Genomic DNA, 24271 nt, shown 5'->3' with positions numbered 1-24271 from the left:
TGCTTATATGAAACAGTGGTTAATATGGCTTATTGAAAGCCAGCCAGCACTGTCTTTGAAACAGAAAGAAGAGTCACTACAGAAAGACTCCCCTCCTTCCATCTGGAGCTAAACGTGCTAACTTCATCCTGGTAGGAAAGCACCAACTGAATCTTAAATTGAGATCCTATACATGTTAGCACATTGTGCTAGCTATAGATCACAGCCCATGCAATTTCTTTCAATCTGACAATAGGAAAATGGGTCAAGTTATTCCTTTTAAAGCAGTGTGTTTTAGTACGTGGCTTCTCCCAACAGATTAATCACTAGGAAATTCTGAATCTTTCAGAGACACATTGTAGTTAAAAATAAAAGTCAGGGTGAGATTTGGGGGAGGGGGGTAGGACCCGGATTGTCTCCTAAGCTTTGAGATGAGACCTGTGCATGGAGACCCAGTTTCACAGCACTACTTATGTTAAACTCCAGAAACTAAGAGCAAGTTTCATCTTTCACTCTACAGCACACTGCTATATCTTCAAGACTGTCAAACCTTCACTTACTTGTATTGCAACCCGTGCTGCAGGTATGATCTCTTCAACCCTAATGGAGGACCTGTCAGAAACTGACAACTGTCGGTAGGATGACTTCTCAGGTGTTCCACAAATGGACATCTGCCTGCTAGCCTGCCGGCTCACATTACGGAATGGGCGTGAGGACAGCGCTTCTACCCCATCTTTGAGGATATCCTCATCTAGTAAGGAAGGAAGTGTTTGGCCAACAAGTAAGAACCTAAACACACAAAGAAAAGAGTCGGGTTTATTTTTGAATATTGGGTGATCAGAGTCTTAGTATAGAACTCGAATCACTGTTACATTTCGAGATAACAGGCCAACTGCTAAAAAAAAATGCAAGTAGCATTACTAGTGGCCTTATATACAAGGAAAAGCAATCTCATACCTTGCAAGTTGCAGACAGATGGAATAGACTCCCTGTCTTGTTTCATAGTCCACTTCTGATGGGATGGAGTCTCTCTGCATCACATTCACCACCAAACTTAAAAATAAGAGAGACTATTGTATAAGATGGTGTAAAAAGGAGACTGTTGGTAACAAGTTTCGGGTATTTCCCCCCACCACCCTCTCAGCGACTTAGTGCTGACAGAAGTACCTGACTGATACCTCTTGAGACCGAGATCCCTATTTTCCCCCCATTACAAAGGGCTTTGAGAGCTATAGGGGAAAACTGCTGTAAGAGCAAAGTAGTATCACTTGATAAGTACAGCACAGGCAGCAGCTCCGCAAGTTTTTCCAAAGTGCCCACTGTGCCTCCACTCTCACCAGGAGGGACCAATTTTATGGATAAGAATGGAAAGATCAATTGCACTGACCAATTCTTGGTCCATTTTAACACTGCTAAAAATGCCAACTAGTGTCAGCTGGGGAAGTTGTGTAATATGCACATCTGTATTCTTGAATTGAAGTGAGACCACTTATTCAGCACCCAAATACTGACTACAGCAATAGAAAAAATAATGCAAATGAATTAGCTATGTACATTATACACTACACACTATAGATACAGAGTGGCTGTTCAGACATTACTAGTGAAAGTAAGTAAATCTACAGGTAGTTCCTTATTCACAGGACCCAATCCATTTTAGTTTTCATACTGCTAGATGATAAAAACTGAACACCTATGCAAGTATGCTACACTATAAGCCTATTACAGAAACTATACAGTTATCACTGATAAGAAAGTTAGTGTTATGGAAAAAAATAAATGTCTAAGGCCTAACCTCAAGCCTCCTGCTCTCAGAAAGTTTTCACAGAAAGATTTGGCACAATTTCTTGCCATTTCATCATCTGCCGTTGGCATCAGCTTGGAGCTCAGTACCTGAAATGCATGCAAGTGTAAATGTTTCATAACTAGTATACACGAAAACTATAGCACCTCTGAAGTGGCATCCAATATCCTAGGCAGTCTCACCCTAAGACTGAGCATTTCCCGCTCTCAGTAATTCAAAGATACAGCCTTGCAACGATCTGACCCATAAAGAGCCAAACAATATTTTAAAACATTGCCTTCTGTTTTTATTCTCTGACAAGTGACTGATATAATCATAAATGGCTCACATAGTAAGAAGGGAAGAGTCTGGACTCGCATGTGAACTACTTTCTTCAGGCTTAAGAGGCGGGTTACAATACTAACACAGTTAAGATGTTGTTATTCCATAGAAATAATAACTATTGAATAAGAGCTCCAAGGAATGAAGTTTTGATTTTACATTTCTACTTTTATTTTGAGGTGTGAAAAAAATTAAGAGGATCCAAGAAATTTTATGGCTTTTAGGAATGTCATCTTTATTATACTGCTCCTCTCATTTGCAAGAAGGTACCCTTCTCAGCAGTGAGTGTCAAAGTGCAATGATGGTCAGAAAAGTGACCACAATGGACCCGTGTTTAATAGCTTTAGCAGACTAACAAATATGAGGGATTAAAAATAATTCTGGCTTGCTAAGAGAAAATATTTTCCATTATACTTGACTGAACTTCAGGAACAAATCCGCTAATATAATCCATTTAATTATCGGACCTAAGGAATATTTAGTTAGGTTTGCTTCCTCATTAGCCTCACTGCTGGGAAATAAGCATTTTGTTACTTATTTGCTCTGAAGTGAAAAAATCATTTTGGGATACTAGTCCCACTGCAAAACAGAATCCTCTCACCAGGAGGGCATCTGTACTGTGACACTGCAGACTGCTCTCTCAATTTGGGAGTTGCAAACAGGTTTTGGGGGGGTTACGACCACTCTATCTTTCTTCATGGCTCATTGGAAGAGGAGGAGCCTGAAACTTGCTGTTAGAACATGGGACGTGGTATGCAAAAGGTGGAGAACTGCAGTACTGGTAACAGACATATGAAGGTAAATGGCTATTACAAAGGCTTTGCAGACACCAGGGATGAGAGACGAGCATATGCCTCTGTCCGTTGCATCCGGGAAGGGTTTGGAGTGAGGGGGATTCTTATGCCCCAAATATACTAGGAAATTAACCTGCTGCTGACAATAGTGGCTGGCAATGGGACCCCAAACCTGTACATGTTAATCTAGATGGGTCTGTAATGGAATTGTAGAGTCATCCTATGATAGCATTTGACTCATTGTTCTGAACATGTGGAAAGAAAGATAAGATATACAAAGGATGTGGGTTAATTAGGCCGCAAGTTTAACTTAACTGCTCTGGGAATTATCCAACAATAGTTCATACCGTGCAGGTCATGATTCCATCCCTAGTCATCTGAACTTGGTGGAGGGCTGCTGTCAGGACCCCACCCCTCCAGCTGGTCCCCAGCCTGTTCCTGGGAACTCACTGCCCTCCCGTTGTACAAAGGTGAAGGGGCTGGAGAAAGGAGATGGTCTTCTCACTGTATCAGACATTAGGATCTCCCATCCCGTACCTCAACTTTAGGGGATGCTTTCCCCTTAGTCCACTTCCAATTCCAGTTTATCAGGGAACTGGACTCGTGTGGAACAAGTACATGCACTGGACATTAGCCACAAAGAGCTAACAGCAGTTCGCTTAGCTGCCTTCCCCTTTATTTCAACCTGGGTTCCCAGATTGTTAACAATTTCTTACCTAAATCTGCTAAAATATATCCACTCCCTTGTTGGAGAGGCCTACCCCATTGCCCTGAATAACTCCCATACCAAATACGATTTTTTGGGGGTGATTAACGTCCTTCCCTGTTCCAGATGTTCACACATCTTCTGGTCTTGTCAGCCCACAAAGGCCTGGCAACTCCCCACCAACCTTTTCTCACTGAAGCATTTCAGACCAGTTAACGGTCATCCCCAGGAAAAGGTCCTGGGTCTGCCCTACATCTCAGTGCCCTGATTAAATCAACCCTAGAGCTGCACATTTTTCCCCCTCAGCGTAACTATTTGCAAATTTGACACACATTCACCAAAGAGTTTCAGTCAAAAAGTGATGACATTGGTGGTGTCTCCCTTCACGTTTTAGCTCAGTGGTTGGGGCTTTCTCCTGGGACGCGGGAGACTGGGTTCACTGGAGCAGGGACTTGAAGTTGGGTCATTTTCACTCCCACTTTGTGTAAATAGAGAGACAAGGTGATGGAGATTATATTTTTTATTGGACCAACTTCTCACCCACCTTGTCTCTAATATCCTGGGACCAACACAGCTACAACAACTCTGCATCCAACATTTGTATAAATAGTCATTGGAACAGAGACACAAACAGCTTCAACAGGAGAGACTGAGAAAGTGAGTGTAATATATTCAGCCCTTTTCCTGCAGTTGAACTTGTATCCATTAGAGTAATATCCCTGTCTATTTGGAGATTCAGAAGTACAGTACACCACTCTAATTGCATCTCCTAAAAAGGCCCCTCTGGGGCCCTATAGTGGGCCTTGGCATATTTCTTCTTAAAAAGCAGTTGTTTTGCTTTGTCAGCCCCCTTCACATCTTCAGTGACATCTGACGGTGGCTCATTTTAAGGAGAGTTTATTTTGTAATCCAAACAATCCAAATTAAATTTGGCTTGATTTTCAGAGATGTTGAGCACCCCTGGCTCCCATTCATTTTTAATAGAGATGCATGCGTTTAGAACCTCTGCAGATCCAGCCAAAGATTTAAACCATAGCTAAGGCCTTCTATGATGGCAGAAAGAAACATACAGATAAATTACAAAATTGTCTGTATTGCTTACTAACACATTTAAAAGCCATCTTACAATTACAATGATGAGAGGGGCCTGGGTTCGTAATGAAACCTTAAGGAGAAGCTTCATATTTCATGCTCCAAATCACTTGCTTTGTGTAACAGATTAATCATAGTTCAGCTGATGATATTTCTAGCAGTTGACAATATTTTTTGCAGGACTTCACAAACTGTATCCATTGCTTTAATTGCAATGTTAGAAAACTGAGGAGCATGTTGACAAAAGGGTTTCTTACCTCTAAATTGTAGAGCACTCTAAAGGTGGACATGCCAGGAGCAAAAGATCTAAAGAGACTTTCCAATATCGAACTAGCACTGGGCTGGTGTTGATGCTTTGAAGACAAGGATGGTGATTTTGAAGACTGAGAACTTGATTCTGACAGCAGTGTTTTCTAAGAGGAATAAGCACAGATTAAAACTGCACCTTTAGAATATCACTTAAGGAGAACTAAGCCTTGTTACTGGGACTATACAAGATGCAGTTCCAACTCCCCTCCACCCTCCCAGCCACCTAGAAACAAAGCATTAAAAACCTTGAGACAATATTATTCTACCTTAGCACTAAAAAGTTTTACATAACTTGAAAACTTCACAAAGGAACACCCAACACAGTATTACAAAAACCCAATGTTAAATGCCTCTTTTTAGCCCTACAGAGACAAGAATTTAATATGGGTTTAATCCATACCTTTCTTCCTAGGGAATCTAGCTGATCAAGTGCTTCCTGAATAGCTGGGTCAGTAGGAATCAACAGCAGAAGCTTCCGTACACGTAACGTTATCCTGGAAAGTTCAAAGCAATTATTCCACACAAGATAGGATTCACTCAGCTTCATATTGGACAAGAGTCCACATACACTGGTAACAATTTTTAATGTCGTCGTTATTTGGACTTTCAGTAATAGTATTTCTCCAATGTTTAATAACTATTTAGCTTGTTTACCTTGGCTCCTCTAGGTTAGCAAGCTGGTAAAGCATGTCAAAAACATTACACACGAGAGCCATCACTACTCCAGGGAGGGATTTCTCCTGAGGATTAAACAGACACAATTACAAAGGTTTTTTTCCCCCGCCCTTTAAGATATTTTGTGGGATTCTCTGTTGAAGCAAATGACCCAGGGATGTCTCAAGCTACTGTTTAGCCCAAGACACAATTTGAATTCCAATAACCCCCCCCTGTATGTATCTCTTATATCTGCATGCCACTGTGCAGCGTTACATCTACATCAGACAAAAGATGCTCTCTAGGCCAACTATTAATTGTGAATTAGAAAGCAATGGCAGAGTGGTACAATTAGCTTGACCCACTCCCAAATTTTTAATTTAACACACTTGAGCTTCACTGGTTCAAAAAAAACAAACAAACAAAAACAAAAAACACTTGGTATTACAATTAATTGCCCACAAATCACCAGATGATCTTAAAGTCAAATGCAAATCTTAATTTTTTTAAAATTAAAGTTTAACAGAAGACACTGCAGAGGTGATCAATACATAGCAAACAGTGCACAATCAGCTGTTTATAGCTGAATGTAGCTTTTAAATCCATTTCATTTGAGTTGGATTACAAAAGGTGATGCTTTTTTAATTACTTGTTTGAAATCAAAGCTACCATTAAAAAAAAGTTTTGCTACAGTCTCAGTGGTTTTTCTTTTTTTAAATGTGTGTATTTAATGCTCAGAATTAATAGTTACTTAAGTCCTGGTCTGAGAAAAGCATGATGCACCCACATAGTATATAGCCACTGCACGAGCTTTTCCATATAGCTCTGCCAAAGGATTTCACTGACTGAAAATGCCCCAATTATTTCATTCACTGGGTCTGTCAAAACATAAGCCACCCTGACCTGTAGTCCTGTAATACCTCCTGTATTCTAATCCTAAATCACCTGAGATGAGTCTTGCATTGTGTGTTGCATTTGTAATACAAACAAATGCAAACCAAACTCACTCATTTTTAATTCTGATATTTAGCAGAATTTGAAACCAAATCTGGAAGTGAAGGACTACAGCATTATCTTACTCTGCTACTTAACCCCAATTGTGACGTGCTTGTGAAAGGGTGCACTGTAAAAGCAGATTTCAGACTACTATACTGTACCTGTTCCATCACATAAGATGAACTAAAGACACCACTACTGTTGCTGGAGCTGGTTGAGGAATCGACAGAGCTCCCCGAGGGGGTTCCACTTCCTGATGTTTTTACTGTAAGTACATGTTCTTCAGAGAAACCCAGCTGGTGGAGTAGCTTCTGATCTTTATTTACCGTTAGCTGCAACAAAGTATTTAACGCTTAGTTCTGGTGAAAGGAAAGATTCAAACGTACTAGGTGAATGGTAACTAATTCACATACCAGACTTTCATTTGCAAATATCTGTATATTATCCACAGGAGAATTCAGCAGCTTTGCTATTTTCCACCTTACACTTCCTACAGTTTCATTGCTATGAGCCTGTAAAATAAAACGAGATCGTTTGGTGGAAGCTGTTTAAACAGTAGGGCCTGATTTTTTTTTTTTTTAAGTGTTCTGTTAACATTAAGGGTTTTTCAGCTCCTCTATTAATATTAATAAAGGTCTTTTCAGCCAGGGAGACTAACTATACAGAGGAAGAGTGAAAGTGACTATACCAAGTACTGCAAGAAAATATTTTCTTTCCACAAGCCTTTCCGTTATCATTTTAGGTGCGTACACAAAGCTTTTAGAAAAATGTGGTTTTCAAGCTAGCTGTGCCCATTACACTTCTCTAGCTTGTGCTTCAAGTCATCCGTGCAACATGACGCGGTTAGTGAATCCTATGTTTTCACAAATAAATAAGGTCAATATGGCATGACATGTGTCACTTGGGTAAACATACCTCTACAGTGAAGGTATCTTTGGTAGACTCGTATGTAACATTAAGTGTTAAAAGATGACCGTGGAAAGAAGCACCATGAGGTAGGATAGTACGAGGAACAGAGTAAAGGTCCTACAGAAAGAAAAAAAATCAGTGTAAACAATTCTGGAAGAACAAAAACATTTTCACAGTATTAGCAGTAACTGATTCTACGGTACATGGGCCTGAACAACTCATGGTATTGTTAAAAATATTTAGTTAGCATCTAAATTTTTGTCTAGTTACGAGAAAGGACATGAATGTTAAGTAACAAGAAAATCTCTTACCTCTATAGTTATCACATAGCGTTCTGCCAGAAGTAGCAGTCTCTCAATTATGACAAGTTTAGTTGACCTAAAGATTGTATACAAAATTTTAAAAAGTATAAGGTGAGTGGTTTCAGTTCAATCACAAAAAGACAACAGACGAGGGCAAGGACTGAATTTAGTAGAGACTAAATACAATTCTCACTCTTTGAGGTGGCGTAGCTAGATTGAGGCACATTGGCAAAGCAGAGTGCAAGTCCTGACTTGCACTTCCTGTGTCATACTTGATCTGGGGACATACATTGTGCCCCATGCGGGCAGGGGACTGGACTCGATGACCTCTCGAGGTCCCTTCCAGTCCTAGAATCTATGAATCTATGTCTAAAGGGTCCACCCCTGTGCCCAGGTACTAACACTCATAATACATCAGTCCCCTCAAGGATGACAGTCAAACCATGTCCCCCAATATCTCCTACTCCATAGATCTGATGGCTCTTAAGCCGCAATAATCTTTGTAGTTTATAGGACTTCAGCATTTAGACTTTGTCTCATTCCTTATATTGAGATTGTTTAAAAAAAAAATCTCTTCTGAAATCAAATACATTTTAATGTAAATATGAAAAGCGACCATGCGAGTGGCTGTAAACTTACACCTAGAGACAGAAATATTACAAATATTACAAGAAAACTTATTCCACTAAAAAGGAAGAGACACAAAGGTAGGTTTGCAAATATTAGTCCATGATGTTGACTTGTTTATGCTTCTTCAAAAAAAATAGTTCCATTTAAGAACGGAACTTGCTACACAGTGGAGAGTAACGACTCCCCCTTCTAAACGCAAGGGCTTAGTTCACATACAGAGAGCTGTTCTTGTTTGTGGCCATTAATGCAAATACCTAAAGATTGTTTGTAAGCAAACCTTGACATAGTGCCCAATAGTACACTTCTGTTCAGAGAAGGAGATGGATAGTGAAAATAATGACTATTCTCTACACAAACACAGTTGTGGCATTTAAAACCTAAGACATTTTTGTCCACAAGAACACTTATAGTGGTGATCCTTTGAGATGGACTACCTTAAGACTCAAAACTTACATTTTGGTAATTACTAGATTCTGATCAGTTAAGTCTGTACAGAAATATTCCACTCCCTTCTATGTTCTCTCCCTACTGATGTCCTTCAATGTTCTCAGCTCCCTACCTTCGTATGCTCAGCAGGGAAAGGAAGCACTACAACTGAGCAACCTGTTTTGTATGAGGAGATGTAAAGGGCTATAAAGAGAAGCTGAATATTCCATCACTGATGACTGTGTGTGCCAATGATTAACCAGAAATGCAATGCAGCAGAGCATCAATATTTAAACTAAGGAAGCCCAGCCTACAATTACCTTGTATTCCTGAAGAAAAAAAAGTTGATTTTACGATGTAGAAAGATTTGGAATATAAAATGTGAGGCTGTATTCAACAGAAGTGTTTACTCTTCTCATATGTCCATTATTGTCAAGATGCTTCCCACATGAATATGAGTGCTGAGTTAGACATTTATTACGTTTACCCTCAAACACAGACTTACCTGTAGGGAGACTGTACTGACGTCGCTACAGTAGGCATAGCAGTTGCTGTAAGCATTTTTGTAGCTCTTGTAACAGCATGTGTTAATGTCGGACCACCAAGTGCTGAACTGGCTGCCTAGAATTTAAGATGCACCAATGTAAAACAGCATTTATACTGTATTACTTATTCTGGAGTGATGAAATTATATGAAAACTATTAGAGATCTTCCTAGTTAGGCAATAGGAAAGGTTACAAAGTTTAACTACATTCTGTGGTTTTCTACATCCATTACACTGCAGAAATAGTGTCACAGAGGAGAAAAATCTTAAGTCCTTAATAAAGTTGATTTTCAAGTTCAAAAGAATTTAACAAGCATCTTTACCACAATTCAATATTCTAGTCTTCACATAATATACAGTTTGCACTGTGATCTGAAGTTCAAACATCTTCAGCTAAAATGCAGAAGCTTGTGAATTCTCCTCTATAAACCTTCAATTTAAGATCAGCAATATTTTGGGAGAGAGCATAGGATTGCATTCTCTAGTTTTTGAAAAGCATGTTTTTTGTAACACTGCTTCAATTCTGCAAGTAAAACAACACTGAAGACAGAAAGGGCTTTAGGAACATGAACAAATTTAAGTCTGCCACTTACCTCTAATCTTGTATAACAATCAGCAATGAATTTCTTGTGTAGCGACACTGAATCCTGAAGGTATGAAGGACAGGTACATTAGCACTTTAAAAATAATTTCATGAGAATAAAATGGTCAACAACAAATTTAATTAATTGCAATATATATCACAACTTCCCGAGTATTAAAGCTCTTCATATGGGTCAAATACCTTTCTTGGTAACAGACTATACTTACCTTTTTCAATCTAGGATTTAGATTAATATAGCTGTAATTTATGATCAACTGAATGGCCTCATTAGCAATTTCTTCATCAGGTGATTCCATTGCTATTTTCCAAATAAAATCCATCCCTATTAACTCCAGTTTTTCTACATTCTGTTCAAAAGAAAGTACATTAGTAAAATACAATTTGACTTTGTTACATGTTATAAGCATGTATAATCATTAATCAGAGGGGTAGCAGTGTTAGTCTGGATCTGTAAAAAGCGACAAAGAGTCCTGTGGCACCTTATAGACTAACAGACGTATTGGAGCATAAGCTTGTGTGGGTGAATACCCACTTCACCAGACGTTTGTTTTAGATCTGCTGGAAAAGTAACTTTTGGCTAAAGTCTTAGAAGCTGTATTTTTCAGTATGTTGTCAACTCTATAAAAATGTTTATACAATATGAGCTAAATTTATATAATCTCATCTACATAATCAGTGGCAATTTTAAATCTAACCCACTTTGTCTACATGTAGACAAATAATGACTTCTGCAGAAAACAGTTCAACCAAGCAATGGAATAATGAAGAATTCAAAGATCATTTTAGGAGTTCAACAATCACACAAAACAATTTATTTCACACAGGTAAGTCAAAAGAGCAACAAATCATAGGCTAAAATGCTCATCAAGTGGCATATACTGGGGTCATGTACTTCACAACAGGTCTATGAGCACCATAAGTAAGTCTGAGATAAATTAACAGTCCCTGATATTAAGCAGATCCAGATGTATACTGCAATGTATTTTTTGCCATATAATTTTATTTTAAAAAGCAGTGCAGGATCATATCACAGTTAAAAATTTATTACAATTTAATTAAGATTTAAATTTACTAAACATATCTCTTGTAAAAAGGTACACAAATAACTAAACATACAGTAGGTTTTTTCTTTAGATGTCAGCAAAACAAGTTACACACACTAGAACTTCATTTGCTCATTAACAATGCAAAGGAAAACTGGGATTGGTTTTTCAAGTTTCATGACATTATTGTGTTCCAAACTGAAATCTTTTACATCAACTTTCAGCATTCATGAAAATCCCACCCTTAATTTCTCAAGGTAGAAAAGCAAGAATTTGTAATGAAAACACTAAAAGGACCTGAGGTATTTTAGTACAAATATGACCATATAAAATGGCTGGCTGTCTTTTTTTAAAGTAAGAACCTGTTCCCCAGATCTCATGTACTGTTCATAGGAATGAAAGTGCACCACACTTACCAACTGAGTTCCTTGTCGTTTTAGTCGATGATCACATAGGTTCACATTCTCAAAGAACGTCTTAAATAAACTAAAACCTGTATGTAAAAATCATGAAAGATTTTATTTAGAATAAATATCTGTTTTTATTAAAAAAGGACATTAAATACACAAGAATAAAGGATACTCTTAATAGCAATTAAAAATTTAGAATCATGAAAAAAGACCTCTTATTGCGTTAGTTTTTAAAGCTCTTCACAGGTCTAAGAAATTAAGTTTAATGTTCTATTAGAAAGCAACTATCTAGTACTTGGGGTATATATTTACTCCTATGACCTGGTGACACAAAAACATTTTCATACCATTCATAGTAATTTCATATGACTCCAGTTTGAGAATTTTCTCTTTGAAGAGCTGCTGTTGTATGTCACTCTCCAGATCATGTTGTCCTTTTGTAAACCACTCAAAGCACATCTGTGAATTAGTATAGGTGTATAAGTGTATATGGTCCATATTTTGAAGATCAAAAGATTTTTTTAGTAAATCAACACTACTTTTTCAAATTACTTCAGACACTATAGTGATGAGTGCATAAAAAAGTTTAGATAAAAGACTTATGAAAAGGCAAGATAGTCAAAACATTCAGCAGTCTGTAACCACCTGAAGTGCACTGCTGTTGCACACAGCATTACTATGTATCAGCATAACTCAGATAATAGTAGACTTTCTTCTGGAGCAGAACGTTCAGATTCCACACCAGGACTCAGGTTCTTACATATTACACAAGCCTGCAGTGCTGCATTAGGGTACCAGGCATTATTACTAATGCTGTCTATTGCATAAAACATTAAGTGAAGGTTCCTCATTTATGTATCAGAGGGGTAGCCATGTTAGTCTGGATCTGTAAAAAGCAACAGAGAGTCCTGTGGCACCTTTAAGACTAACAGATGTATTGGAGTTTGCCTGACGAAGTGGGCATTCACCCACGAAAGCTTATGCTCCAATACATCTGTTAGTCTTAAAGGTGCCACAGGACTCTCTGTTGCTTTCCTCATTTATGACATCCCTGGCTGTTCAGATGGAAGTTACAGCTCAAAAGGCAGATAACCCTCATCTAGTCTCCTGATCAACATTCCCTTTCAACTAAACAAGTCTTAATGTTCAAGACAGTATGCCATTTATAGTTAAACACATAACAGCTGCTCCATTTGCCTACACTGTCTTTCCACTAACAGGATCTAATGCATTAGTGCTTTGTAAGGCATTTGAAGACACTGAATGCGAGAAACATTATAAACAATTTATTTTCTATACATGCATTCCAATCATGAGCTATTAAATTCCTTTCCCGCCTCCAGATGTTGATCTCTTGGGCTTCTTACCTCTCGATCTAACTCGCAAACATCTTGACCCGTCACAAGACATTCCCAGATTTCCCTGGCACGATTCCAACCCAAATAGAGGGTGGCTTCTTGCAGAAAAAATGCCAGAAATTTTAAATGCGCCTCTAAGTACTGAAAAGGGAATAACAAAACTGAGTGTCATCTTTCCAAAAGAGAACTTAAAATTAGAAATACATTTTTTTTTATACATTTTGCAAAGTGTGAAGAACCAAAAACTGACTGATCCTGCAAGGAACTCCATGTGGACAGAGCAAGGCCTGCAATTATGATTTCTAATTTTCACTATTTTAAACAAAAGACCTCATTTCAGGCATCTTTTCAGAAAAAACTCAGGTTGCTCTCGAGCCCCATAATAGTAACTAGCCTGAGCCACCTCCTGGCATAAAAAGGAGATCTAAGGTGCAATACATTGTGCTGTAAGTGCTCTGTGGATATATGAATCCATATAGTAATAGAAAAACATTTTTTGGTTTTAAGTAGTCGGCACCAAATTCAGCCATTTAAAATATGCCACAGGTTTTAATATAGAGAGGCTACCCCACCATTTAATTTAATAGGTAAGTAATAAATCTCAATACATTAGAAAACAGAGTAATTTTGGAGGGAGGAAATGCAGCATATATAGATACAGTGTACATTAAGTGTCCAATATTTTAAATTGTCTAGTCTTCTGTGTTTCAGCTGACCATGGCTTTTTTTTGGGTGATTGTTCATCTGACAATTTCTAGTAACTAACATTAGAAAGCAGTGTTTAGTACCTCCCGGTAAGTGTATCGGCCATCCACTAATGTTGTTCCAACTAGTCCACCAGGACCTGCTACAGATGCAGCCAATCGATGACATGCTATTAGGCTTCCTGTCACCAGTTTCACGATTTCAAAATTTTTCTTCAAGTCTTGAATAATGCTCTTGGCAGAAACATTGAGAAAGACAGTGTAAGAAATGAAGCACCACAACAGGCACACCTAGTGGTTTGCATTTTTATGGGAATTAGATTTTTTTTTTTTTTTTTTTTTTTTTAAAAGAGAACTGTGGGGTTTTTCAGCACTATCAAAACTGTCACAAAGGAGTCCTGAAGGTTCACCTTCCTCCTTCCCCATCCATTTACAAGCCATCCTACACGGCAACTGCTTTCAGCATCTAACTATGTAGCACTGCACAGCACTAAATGCAAAGCCAAACTTTTCCACTCAAAGCTGGCATAATGCAAAGCACAACTTGGTAGCAGATTGGAGCCGTTTATTTCTATTTTCGAAAGGTCATAATTGATTTTATTACTTCAGTCAAAAGTCAATAAAAAACAACCTGTTCCCTTAAATTTGTCAATCAATCAGGTTCACTTATAGTTAGTAATGGCACAAATATAACGTGAGCCAATTCAGACATGTCAGAAGAGATAAGCTTATCCGCATATAATGGACAGCACAGAGTATTAAGGAATTACCATTGTAAAATTATACCGTTAAGATACTACCACTACATTAAACTCCTCAATTCAAATAGTGCCATAAATTAATACCATATTTTTAACTTAAACTTGGTTATAAAAGCTGAAGTTTGATGGATGTAACTTTGCTTTCAAAAATATTTTAGCAAGTGCCTTACCTTATCTTGCTTTTGGTACGTTTGTTTAATAAACGAACGTGTGATTTCATGGAGCTGACATAAAGCTGGTACCACCCAAACAAATTGGGGATTATGATGTTGGGATGACTAGTAATAAAAGAAGTTAAAATAATTACACATGTGTACATACTCAACAATACTATAATTGTTTCTTGTCAGAGAATCCTAGAAACCTATTTATTATCATCCATGCCCCAGCTTCAGGATAATAGTTTTCTTTCATAAATCTGCAGTCACTAGTCCTTGGTTCCTCTCCACTGATGGTCTCAGTTTCAGCTTTCACAATTACACCAGATAGCTGAGGAAGGAGATGGCTAGCTGACAGCAGGTAAGATGGAGAGGCAAGCCAAGGTTTAGAGGGCAAATGTAATCAAATACAGCTACTCAATGAAAGACCAGGTTGGGGAGGCGGTGAGAGGAGTCAGGCAAAACAGAACTTAAAAATTATTTAAAATACTACCAAGGGATTCAGAGGCTTGGGGAGGGGGGGAGGAATCAGTGGTTATCTCAATGAGACATTTTAGGGTCACAAGGAGACCTCTGATAAGATATTTAAACTCAGTCTTGCAAGAGAACTTAAGAGAACCTGCAAGGTGCTGAGTACTTCTGTTAGAAGCATTCAGCACTTTGTAGGACTGAACCCTTAGGGGGGTTTATTTTCCATAAAGTCTGACATTAGAAGCTGGCACACCAAATTCTGTTTGGGAAAATAGCATCTTGATTCTAGGTTAGATGCTAACAATCAATGCTACATGCTCAGCAGCCTGTTCATGGCAGAAAGAAAGCTACACTGAAGACTTCTCCATACCTTTGACAGTGCTGCCAATATTCTCTCAAATGTTGTTTTAATTTCTCCTTATTTATGGTGGGGGTATATAGGTAAATGTTGCATTTGTAAAACTAGCTTAAAACTACATACTATCAAAGCCCTAGATGGAGGCACTGCAACAGGGAGCACTAAGAAAAAAAACTGTTACAGAAGGATGCCTTGGAACAAATTTGAGGAGTTTCTAGCAAGAACAGGAAAGAGAAGTGAACATCAGATACAGAATAGTCTGGATTTCAAACAAACATTCCCCCTAGGGCAGACCGCTTGAGATCTGCATTTCTGATTTTTAGAGAAAAAGCAAGAATGCAAGGTACCTTGGCACCTAAGGAATATCTGCTCTACCAAAAACAAAAAACAAACAACACCAACCCAACTCTTGGATGGTGTTGGAAAACCAGAAAGGCTAGTCTAAGTTTAGTTTAGCATGAGAGAGGGCAACCGAAGTAACAACAAGCCATTTCTTTTATAATGGCACATTTTGGACTATGGAATAAGGACAGGTGCATTCTTGCAGGCCTATAGAAAGATCATTTATTACATGGGCAGATCTGTAAATAGAATGGGAAATCCTTTAAGCTATGTGCCATGAATTTCACATGGTCAAAGCCCTCTCCCCTCAACAGCACTCTGCTGCCCAGGAGACATCTTAGCAAATTCAGCTGCAAAATGGGTTCTTATACCAGAAGACATTTTTCATGCCTGTTTCTTTAAACAAAGGATATTACTAGGTTTTAAAAACCAATCTGTATTTAGAGACTTGTCTAACAGACAAATCAGAAAACATGATTTACTCTTTCAAAGAAAAATCTAGAATATTTTATATTAAAGGGACACAGTTTCAACACTGACATACCTTAATAGTAATTCCACCTGAAAATTCTAACCCTGAGTCCACTCAAGTTTTCTCCCAAACTAATCACTCCCGGGGCTGCAAATTTGTTTAAAACAAGGCAAGAGACTTATTACGAGTCTCACAGTAAACAAGCTGGCTCACATAAAATCTCCCCCTCAGACTCTCCCAAGGTACAAGCTTACAGATGCAACAAATGTCCAATTCCATGTCATTTGAAAGAAGTGTCGATACTGCCCAAGCCACTCTTTAGAGAATATGCCATTTTGGGGAAAAAAATGTAATTCTACAGAGAAACGAACCCTCTTAATATCTTCTATGCATTTGATGATGTAGCTCCTTTTGATTGCTTCCTTCACTGCATAAGCATCACTAAGAATTGTCAGATGTTCCTCCAAGGCCTGCTGAATTAGACCACAGGGCAACGTTGGAAGATGAGCCAGTTCCCAAAGCACCTCTAGGACCTTCAAGAATAGCATAAATGGTCAGGGACACTAGTAATTACAAAAGAGATGCAATTCTATTCTTTATCTTAACAATGGAGGATTTTTTTCTCTCATGCCTTTCCGGTGGTTGTCTCAATGCGTGCTTCCCGACCAATGCGTCCTATCAGGCTCAACAGTTTTTGTCGCACTCTGTCACTCTCAGTCTCCCAGCTCTGCAGGACAAAGACATAGAATTACTATTACAGCAGCAAATATGTAATAAAAATGCAAAGTTTCAAATTAATTGATTCCATCTATGACCTATTTTACTGTGATATCACCAATTAATAAAGGGACACAGTTTCAACATGTGCCACTGCCAGCTTGATTAGATGTGAACTCAGTTTTGTTAACAGGAGATCTAATTCACCAAACACTGCCAAAAAATTATCACAAGTGGCTAGAGGCAATAATGAAATCTTTTCCTGAACATACTTTAGCAGTAAGAACACATAACATGGTTAAAACCTGAGTTAAAAGATTAAATCGACAGCACAATGGGAGCGGAGTTATTTAAAATAAATATTTTAATCTTCTCAAAGTCATATGATAGGTTTAAAAAAAAATTGTATTTAGAAATGTTATTTGTAGACTAGATGCTCAAACATATCAACATTCCTGTTTTAGTAAGAAATTTAATTTCAGATAAAGATTTACCTTCTGAATAAGAACAAACAGATGATTAAGTTGATCGGAGCTGAATTTCACAGCAGCTGCAGCAATAATAGTATGTATGTTTTCAATCACAGTGGATGATTGTCCTGACTAAATAAGAGGGGAGGAAATGAGAGACAGCAACTAGTTCTTTGCAAAGAGGAGAAAATCAAGACTGTACACATCATGTAAAATCCTTCAGATGTCTGAGCAACAATGGATATAAATGAGTATTGCCACATCTCATGGAAAGAGAATCATTCTAGAACAAGACAAGGTAGTACTCTCAATCTACCAAACCCCCAAAGGTGGTTGAAATACTGTCCAAAAAGAAACAGTTTATATTTGTGAGAAGTGCTATGTTAATTGAAAATATTCTGGGCAGATACTGTAGGGCAGGAGTAACTGACCTTAAATTAACTGCTCACTCTTTCAGAAGTATTTTCTATTTCAGTGTTTAACCATTTTAAGAAATAGGAAAAGATGTGCCAACACAGGTGTTTGCAGGATTTCCACATCCTAGTGGCCACCATTACAGACTTTTGATTGCGTCAATTAAGGTAGGATGGTGGAACCCATAGAAGTAGAACGAGGAACCACAATATCCATCAATCTGCTGAATGTACAGCTGTCAGTTTACTGCTTGTCAAGATGTTCAGTCTAAAATTACATATGGAAATACTTTAACATTTAAACAGGAAGGTATTGATGCTATCTGCAGTTATCTGTCATTGCTGTGTGTAGTGGTGCCAGACCTCTCCTCTCTTCTCCATACATACATCCATTTTCCAAAGCTCTTCATGGAAGCTATGTGCCTATATAGAAATGTTTTTTCTGTTTATGAACATTAAGGCCCCGATTCCTGCACCTCTAGGAAGCCTCACTGAAACCACGGATCCCCTCATGAGGAAAATTATCACAATCCTTGACTCTCACATAGCCTTCAAACTCTCACCAGCAATATAAATAAGCAGCTTTCCATAAACACTTCTCCCACCCCAGTCATCAATCTATACAACCCAGTGAGTGCTTGACAGATGAAGTGGGCTTTGCACAGTGACCAGAAAGTTACCAGATCCAGGCTCTGGGGGATACAGGAGTGGAAGAAGTAAAATCCAGAATCAAGGGTTCTCACAGAAAATATCTTGTCAACTGCTCAGTCCCATTTACAGTGGGGGCGTTGCAGCTGAAGCACTTCCACTGACTGCAATGGTGGCGGTATCGGCAACTCCTGTGCTGGAATTTTTCATTGCATTACATGGGAACACAGAATGAGCATGGGAAGCTTTCACAAGATGGGGGGAAAAATGAAAATTGAACTCAGTGACCTGTAGCTATCTACGATTATGAGAACAGAAGTGCTGTTAATTTAAAATTTGGCTTGGGGATCCCAGCTCCAAAAACGTAACCCTGATAAACCTAAACTGCGTGGTGTCATCCATGCTGCATGAACAAGTGGAGCCTAAACCTTCACTCTACACCAGCTGCGGGGGGCAATCACATTTTTTGATGCCTCCCAGAACACATTTCATCACTCCTTGTGTCCTCTCTTTTCTGTGCATCTTCTTTCTGCATCTCTCTAGACCAGAAACCCACCCTAACTAGGTTTACTATTGTCACGTTATTGACTTGAACTGGGACCATATAGAACATGGTTGCAACCAAAGTCCTGTAGTGGCACCAAACCTTGTATAAAGGGGGTCAAATGAGGTGTCTAAGACAAGGTTATGGTTTGCTGGTTATGATTATGCTGTCTATGTGTGTGTATCAATTTTGTAGTTGAAGTTATGAATATTGGCTCTACACGATCTGTATTTCAAAATTATGCTGCGCTTCTGGGTAACACCCCAGACAAGTTGGTGTCAGCTCTGCCTAGCCTGCTTGATGGCCCATTAAAGACCATCAGCTATACAAATTGACCCATTGAGAGAAGGCAGAGATGCCTTGTAACTCAGCAAAATATGCAGGGACTTGCCCATGTGACTCCAGACTACATTTTGCTGTAATTTTCCACAGTAAGAACAAAGAGGTGTTCTTACACCTGGAAAAGACTATAAAAGGCTGATGCCTCATCTCCATCTTGTCTTCAATCCTGCTTCTTACCTCTGGAGGGACTTTGCTACAAACTGAAGCTCTACACAAAGGACTGAATGACCCATCCCAGCTGGGGATGTATTCCAGAGACTTGATTTGAACCTGCAGTTTGTTCTATCACTGCTACAAGCCTGAACCAAGACTTTGCCATTACTGTATGTAATTGATTTCATTTAACCAATTCTAGGTCTCATCTACATCTTTTTCCTTTTATGAATAAACCTTTGGATTTTAGATTCTAAAGGATTGGCAACAGCGTGATTTGTGGGTAAGATCTGATTTGTATATTGACCTGGGTCTGGGGCTTGGTCCTTTGGGATTGAGATAACCTTTTTTCTTTTACTGGGGTATTGGTTTTCATAATCATTTGTCCCAATAACGAGTGGCACTGGTGGTGATACTGGGAAACTGGAGTGTCTAAGGGAATTGCTTGTGTGACTTTTGGTTAGCCAGTGGGGTGAGACCAAAGTCCTCTTTGTCTGGCTGGTTTGGTTTGCCTTAGAGGTGGAAAAACCCAGCCTTGGGCTGTAATTGCCCTGTTTTAAGCAATTTCTCCTGAATTGGCACTCTCAGTTGGGACCCGCCAGAACCAGCATCGTTACAACTATGCTTCCATCCCTTCCTCAACATCATGCTTCTTCCAGGTGTCCTATACACCCTAGTCATCCTCCCAAATGACCATGAAGTAATAAAAAACACAGGCATGACACCAAATGAGGCCCATCGCTAAACTGCACCACTCACACACTTGCTTCTTAGTGTATACCACCCTCTCCATTTACAGTGTACACACCCCAGGCCAAGATTTTGCACACTGGGAAACAAGCACAGATATGAGCAACTTGTCCAAGATCAGAGCAAATTAGCAGTAGAACTAGGTACAGAAACCAAAACTCATGCTAGTCTGTAGTGTTCTAACCACTAAGCTATGCTTCTCCTTAAAAATAAAGTAAAATCAGAAATAAAAATAGGAAAGAGGAGATTTGGGCCAGAATATGGGTGCATCCCAGAAGGCAGCATGAGGAAGTTCCTGCATTCAGAAGGTAGGGTTTATATCTGAGGGAATTAAATATCAAGTTGAATGAGAGAGACAAGGCAGGTGAGGTAATACCTCCTGTTGGTGGAAGGGACAAGCTTTTGAGAGTCACAGAGCTCTTCCTAAGATCTGGACAATGACATGATAATCATTCAAATAAAGTGTCGTGTTTGACTGCAGCCAAACAACAGTTATACTGAATCATAAAAAAATCTTTGTATTATGATTTTACGAAGTAAAAAACCCCATCAACACTGAATGCACCACTACACAGCAGATTAATCAATCCGAAGCAAGAAGTGGGGGAAGCCCAGTTGAAATTTTCCTATTAAAAACAAAATGCAAATAACTGAGTGCCTTCTATGCAAGCTCCAAGAGTCTTCAAGTTCAGTAGTGTACAGAAATGTTACTCTTCAGGCAGAGATGACACACTCAATCTTAAAGGAATGAGGGGGGGGGGAAAATCAGCTGCTTCATGTGTGCAGCATCTTTAAAATGCTGCGCTGACTTGTCAACATCTGAGGTGATGTGCTGTGTCAGCAGCTACCATTTAAAAAAAAACCTAAGAAACTTCACATGAATACCATCCTGTACAGGATGTGAAAACAGGCCAATAACATAATGCTAATCTGAACACATTGTAGTGCATTGACCAGCCAAACTATCAACAACTTCTTTACATTACACACTGGGAATTTTGAACAGAACTTGTTTGCTAAATAGGAAATTTATATTCTTCTGTTTCTTGTAGCTTTGATAAATCAGTCTTGTTTCTTACTAAGAATACTATACTGTTTCTTATTCAGAGAATAACAATTATTCTAAGATTGAAGGTCTTGATGCACTACTAATTTTTTAAAAAGTGACATACATAGCCTATCTAGAAAGACCTTGGCACACAAAATAGAACTTTTTGAAATACACGAGGGTGATGCATAGGGAGGAAAATTTACTGGATGTGAAGTCTTCAGGTATGAGAGTAGGGTCTCCCTTAAATATACCTGTTCCCAACCCAAAGTCTAGTTAAAATCTAAGTCTTCCACCAACATTACACAGTTTTATGCTCAGGGCACTCTATTTACACACCCCATACCTCCACCATCATATTTAGACTCTTTTCAGGAAGAAGTGATACAAAGCCTCTCAATACAAAACCCACGTCACAAACAGGCCAGCAGGAAGACAAAATATTACAGCTGAGCTCAGAATAAGTGCAAGATGAGTCATGTCAATGTCACAGCTTCACTGAGCAAAAGAGACTTGCTATCATCCTCAATCCTACTGTAGATTTATACAAGGTGTCCAAAAAGCTTAAACTAATTATTTAGTACAAAATATAAAGGCTAAATTGTTTCTGTGTTGACTACAACTTTGCACTAGCATGTTAAATTTTAGACCAAGCAGTTTTGACTGAGGATAGAGCTTTCAAACAGCAGTTTGCATTAAGCATTTGAGAACCATTTTCTACACATTGATTAATGAGAGTGTATAATAAGACTAACAGATTGTTGTCAATAGTATATATGTAAGAGTAGAAAATGTTAAGAGGCAATTAATAGTATTTGAGCTCCCTCAGATAGAGAGTTGGATTCAGATTCATACCTTCATCCAAGAAAATTAAAATGCTAAAGTATGGTCAGAGGCTAATATAATGTTTCACCCCTTATTTTAAAATCAACATTTTTTGTAACCCCCTTACATTCACTATAAAAGCATAAAAAAGGGTATCCATGAGAAGCCTATTTAATTTATGTGACTGTGTTTTGAGAGGTTAACGGAACACTTGACTAAGTGGTAAGGGTGCATGGGAAATGGGGGAGAGGTTTTATTTGGTTTAGATTGTAACATTTTCAGTACCTCACAATCCCCTCAACTGTCTTTTGTGACACCCCCCTAAAGTCAAGACCCACTAGTTGAGAAACACTGAGCTAGAACAAGGAGTGCAACCTTGGAGGGAGAGATGTTTATTAAGAAATAAAGATTAACACAGGTACAAAATAAACAGCAATCTAAACTTGTTTAGCTGAAGGCAGAAGTTACAATAGTAAACGATTGGAAAATGTGTACGTTAAGGTGTTCTTTCCCAGAAGCGTTTTTGCTGTCAGGGCCGTGGTGCTCATGAGGTAAGTGAAACACTAACGACCACGGCTGAAAACTGAATGTAAGGAGTCTACACTGATATTTAAGTCCATTTATAATGTACACCATGATTCCACAGGGAATGAACGAAGTAATGTGATCCAGCAAATAAATGGACAGCTAGATTTTCACTATTTTCAAAGTTAGGTGCCTAAATTTAGGCACTTATGTTTGAAAATGTTGGCCTTTTTTTTTAATGATACATAAAATAGAACAATCCTTAAGCTTACCTGTATTCTCCAAATTTTAGTGAGCTCATCCAAAGACAATTTACTGCCCAGCAGTTCAATAATTCCCTTTATGCGGTCACAGTACTGTGCTTGGTCTATATTACCTAATCGAACAACAGACAGCTAAATTAGAAATTGTGAATAATATCAAAAAAATGAATAATTTAATACAAGTCATAGCAAGAAACTTGGTACTTTTTTCAAATTGTTACTCTTCCTTTGAAATAGTCATTTCCATCTGAAAATTCTGTGCCTGCTATTATTACAGGCAATTCTTAAGATTACTAAAAGAGAAAAATCAAAGAAATACCCATCATTTCTCTATTTTTTCAGCTTGTTTTCTTTGTGTAATTGATAGCATATCGCATCTAGTCACTTTCATTGCTTTGAAAAACCTCACACCCTCCCCTAGACTCAGCAAGTAGTAACCTAAAATACCAGCAAAGCTGAAAGTGCAACTGAAGAGGCATCAGCAGACAAAAAGGAAACAAGTGTGCTTCAGTATGCTTGGTGGTGGTATTCTCAGAACCCTTCTAAATAATCAAAACACTATAAAGAAGTGCTTGGGTTTTTCTACAAAGGGCACTCTATCAGAAAACAGTTTTAAAAAGTCCAGTTGACAGTTCCTTGAAGTCTATGACATTCATTCAAAATTCGTAGTGTAAAACAATTGGTAAAAAAGCTTACCTTCTAGTGCAATTGATAGAACAGAGTTTTCTACTAGCCAGTTTAATAATCGGTCTGTATCTATTGCATTCTTTACAGATTTGGATACAGTGCTGTCTTCTATTAATTTGGTTACCTATAAATCACAGAATGTTAAAACTGTTGCTGTACTCTATATGCCCATCTCTCTCTCTCACACACACACACACACACACACACACACACACACACACACACACACACACACACACACACACACCCATTTGAAAGGTGCACTCTCCTGCAAAGCCCAAAGTAGTACAAGCACCAGGAGACTATAACAATGCACTGCCAAAGGCCAGTTATTAAAAAGAGAAAAGCCTGCTGGGTACCATTATTACACCAATTTCCTAATCCCATTCTGTCACAGACAGGAGTGCCCTCCTGTACCGCAAACTTCTTTAGATTTACTAAAATTTTATTATTGCAGAACAGGTTTCTTTTTGTGGCTCTCAAATTAGTTCCCTATCTCCACGGTAGTAAACCATTACACTTCAGCTCAGTCTAGTGATAAAGGTGACCAAAGTACAAGTTCCGGACGAAGCCCAAAATGCTGCATTTATGTAATTTCACGAGGAATGTGATACACTTATATCCAAGGGCCCAAGATTAATGATAAACACGTTGGAGTTACTGATTTCAAATGACAATTAAGAAAGGTTTAATATATCCCAGAAACAAGAACTGAACCAAGAAGGCCTTCAAAAGATA

At 38.4% G+C, this 24271-nt stretch overlaps 1 protein-coding gene across 1 annotated transcript in view; it reads right to left on the bottom strand.

Moving 5' to 3' along the window:
- Positions 1-24271, bottom strand: part of LOC112120543 (ubiquitin carboxyl-terminal hydrolase 24) — a 104961-nt gene that overhangs the window by 45296 nt on the left and 35394 nt on the right. Inside the window, exons 11-33 of the mRNA XM_026651721.1 lie at positions 23543-23657; positions 22856-22959; positions 17360-17467; positions 16780-16875; positions 16520-16681; positions 14518-14625; positions 13671-13820; positions 12892-13023; positions 11872-11983; positions 11531-11607; positions 10278-10418; positions 10061-10114; positions 9428-9543; positions 7876-7942; positions 7571-7681; positions 7069-7167; positions 6817-6987; positions 5660-5745; positions 5406-5499; positions 4954-5109; positions 1775-1872; positions 937-1032; positions 540-768 (exon numbers count right to left, since the gene is read on the bottom strand). Of these exons, the coding sequence (XP_026507506.1) occupies positions 540-768; positions 937-1032; positions 1775-1872; positions 4954-5109; positions 5406-5499; positions 5660-5745; positions 6817-6987; positions 7069-7167; positions 7571-7681; positions 7876-7942; positions 9428-9543; positions 10061-10114; positions 10278-10418; positions 11531-11607; positions 11872-11983; positions 12892-13023; positions 13671-13820; positions 14518-14625; positions 16520-16681; positions 16780-16875; positions 17360-17467; positions 22856-22959; positions 23543-23657 (2682 nt within the window). The remainder of the gene's footprint in view (positions 1-539; positions 769-936; positions 1033-1774; positions 1873-4953; positions 5110-5405; positions 5500-5659; positions 5746-6816; positions 6988-7068; positions 7168-7570; positions 7682-7875; positions 7943-9427; positions 9544-10060; positions 10115-10277; positions 10419-11530; positions 11608-11871; positions 11984-12891; positions 13024-13670; positions 13821-14517; positions 14626-16519; positions 16682-16779; positions 16876-17359; positions 17468-22855; positions 22960-23542; positions 23658-24271) is intronic.

This window comes from Terrapene carolina, unplaced genomic scaffold, assembly GCF_002925995.2.
Source record: "Terrapene carolina triunguis isolate 2854851 unplaced genomic scaffold, T_m_triunguis-2.0 Scaffold102, whole genome shotgun sequence".
Lineage (NCBI taxonomy): Eukaryota > Metazoa > Chordata > Testudines > Emydidae > Terrapene > Terrapene triunguis.
This window is presented reverse-complemented; position numbering and strand designations above follow the sequence as displayed.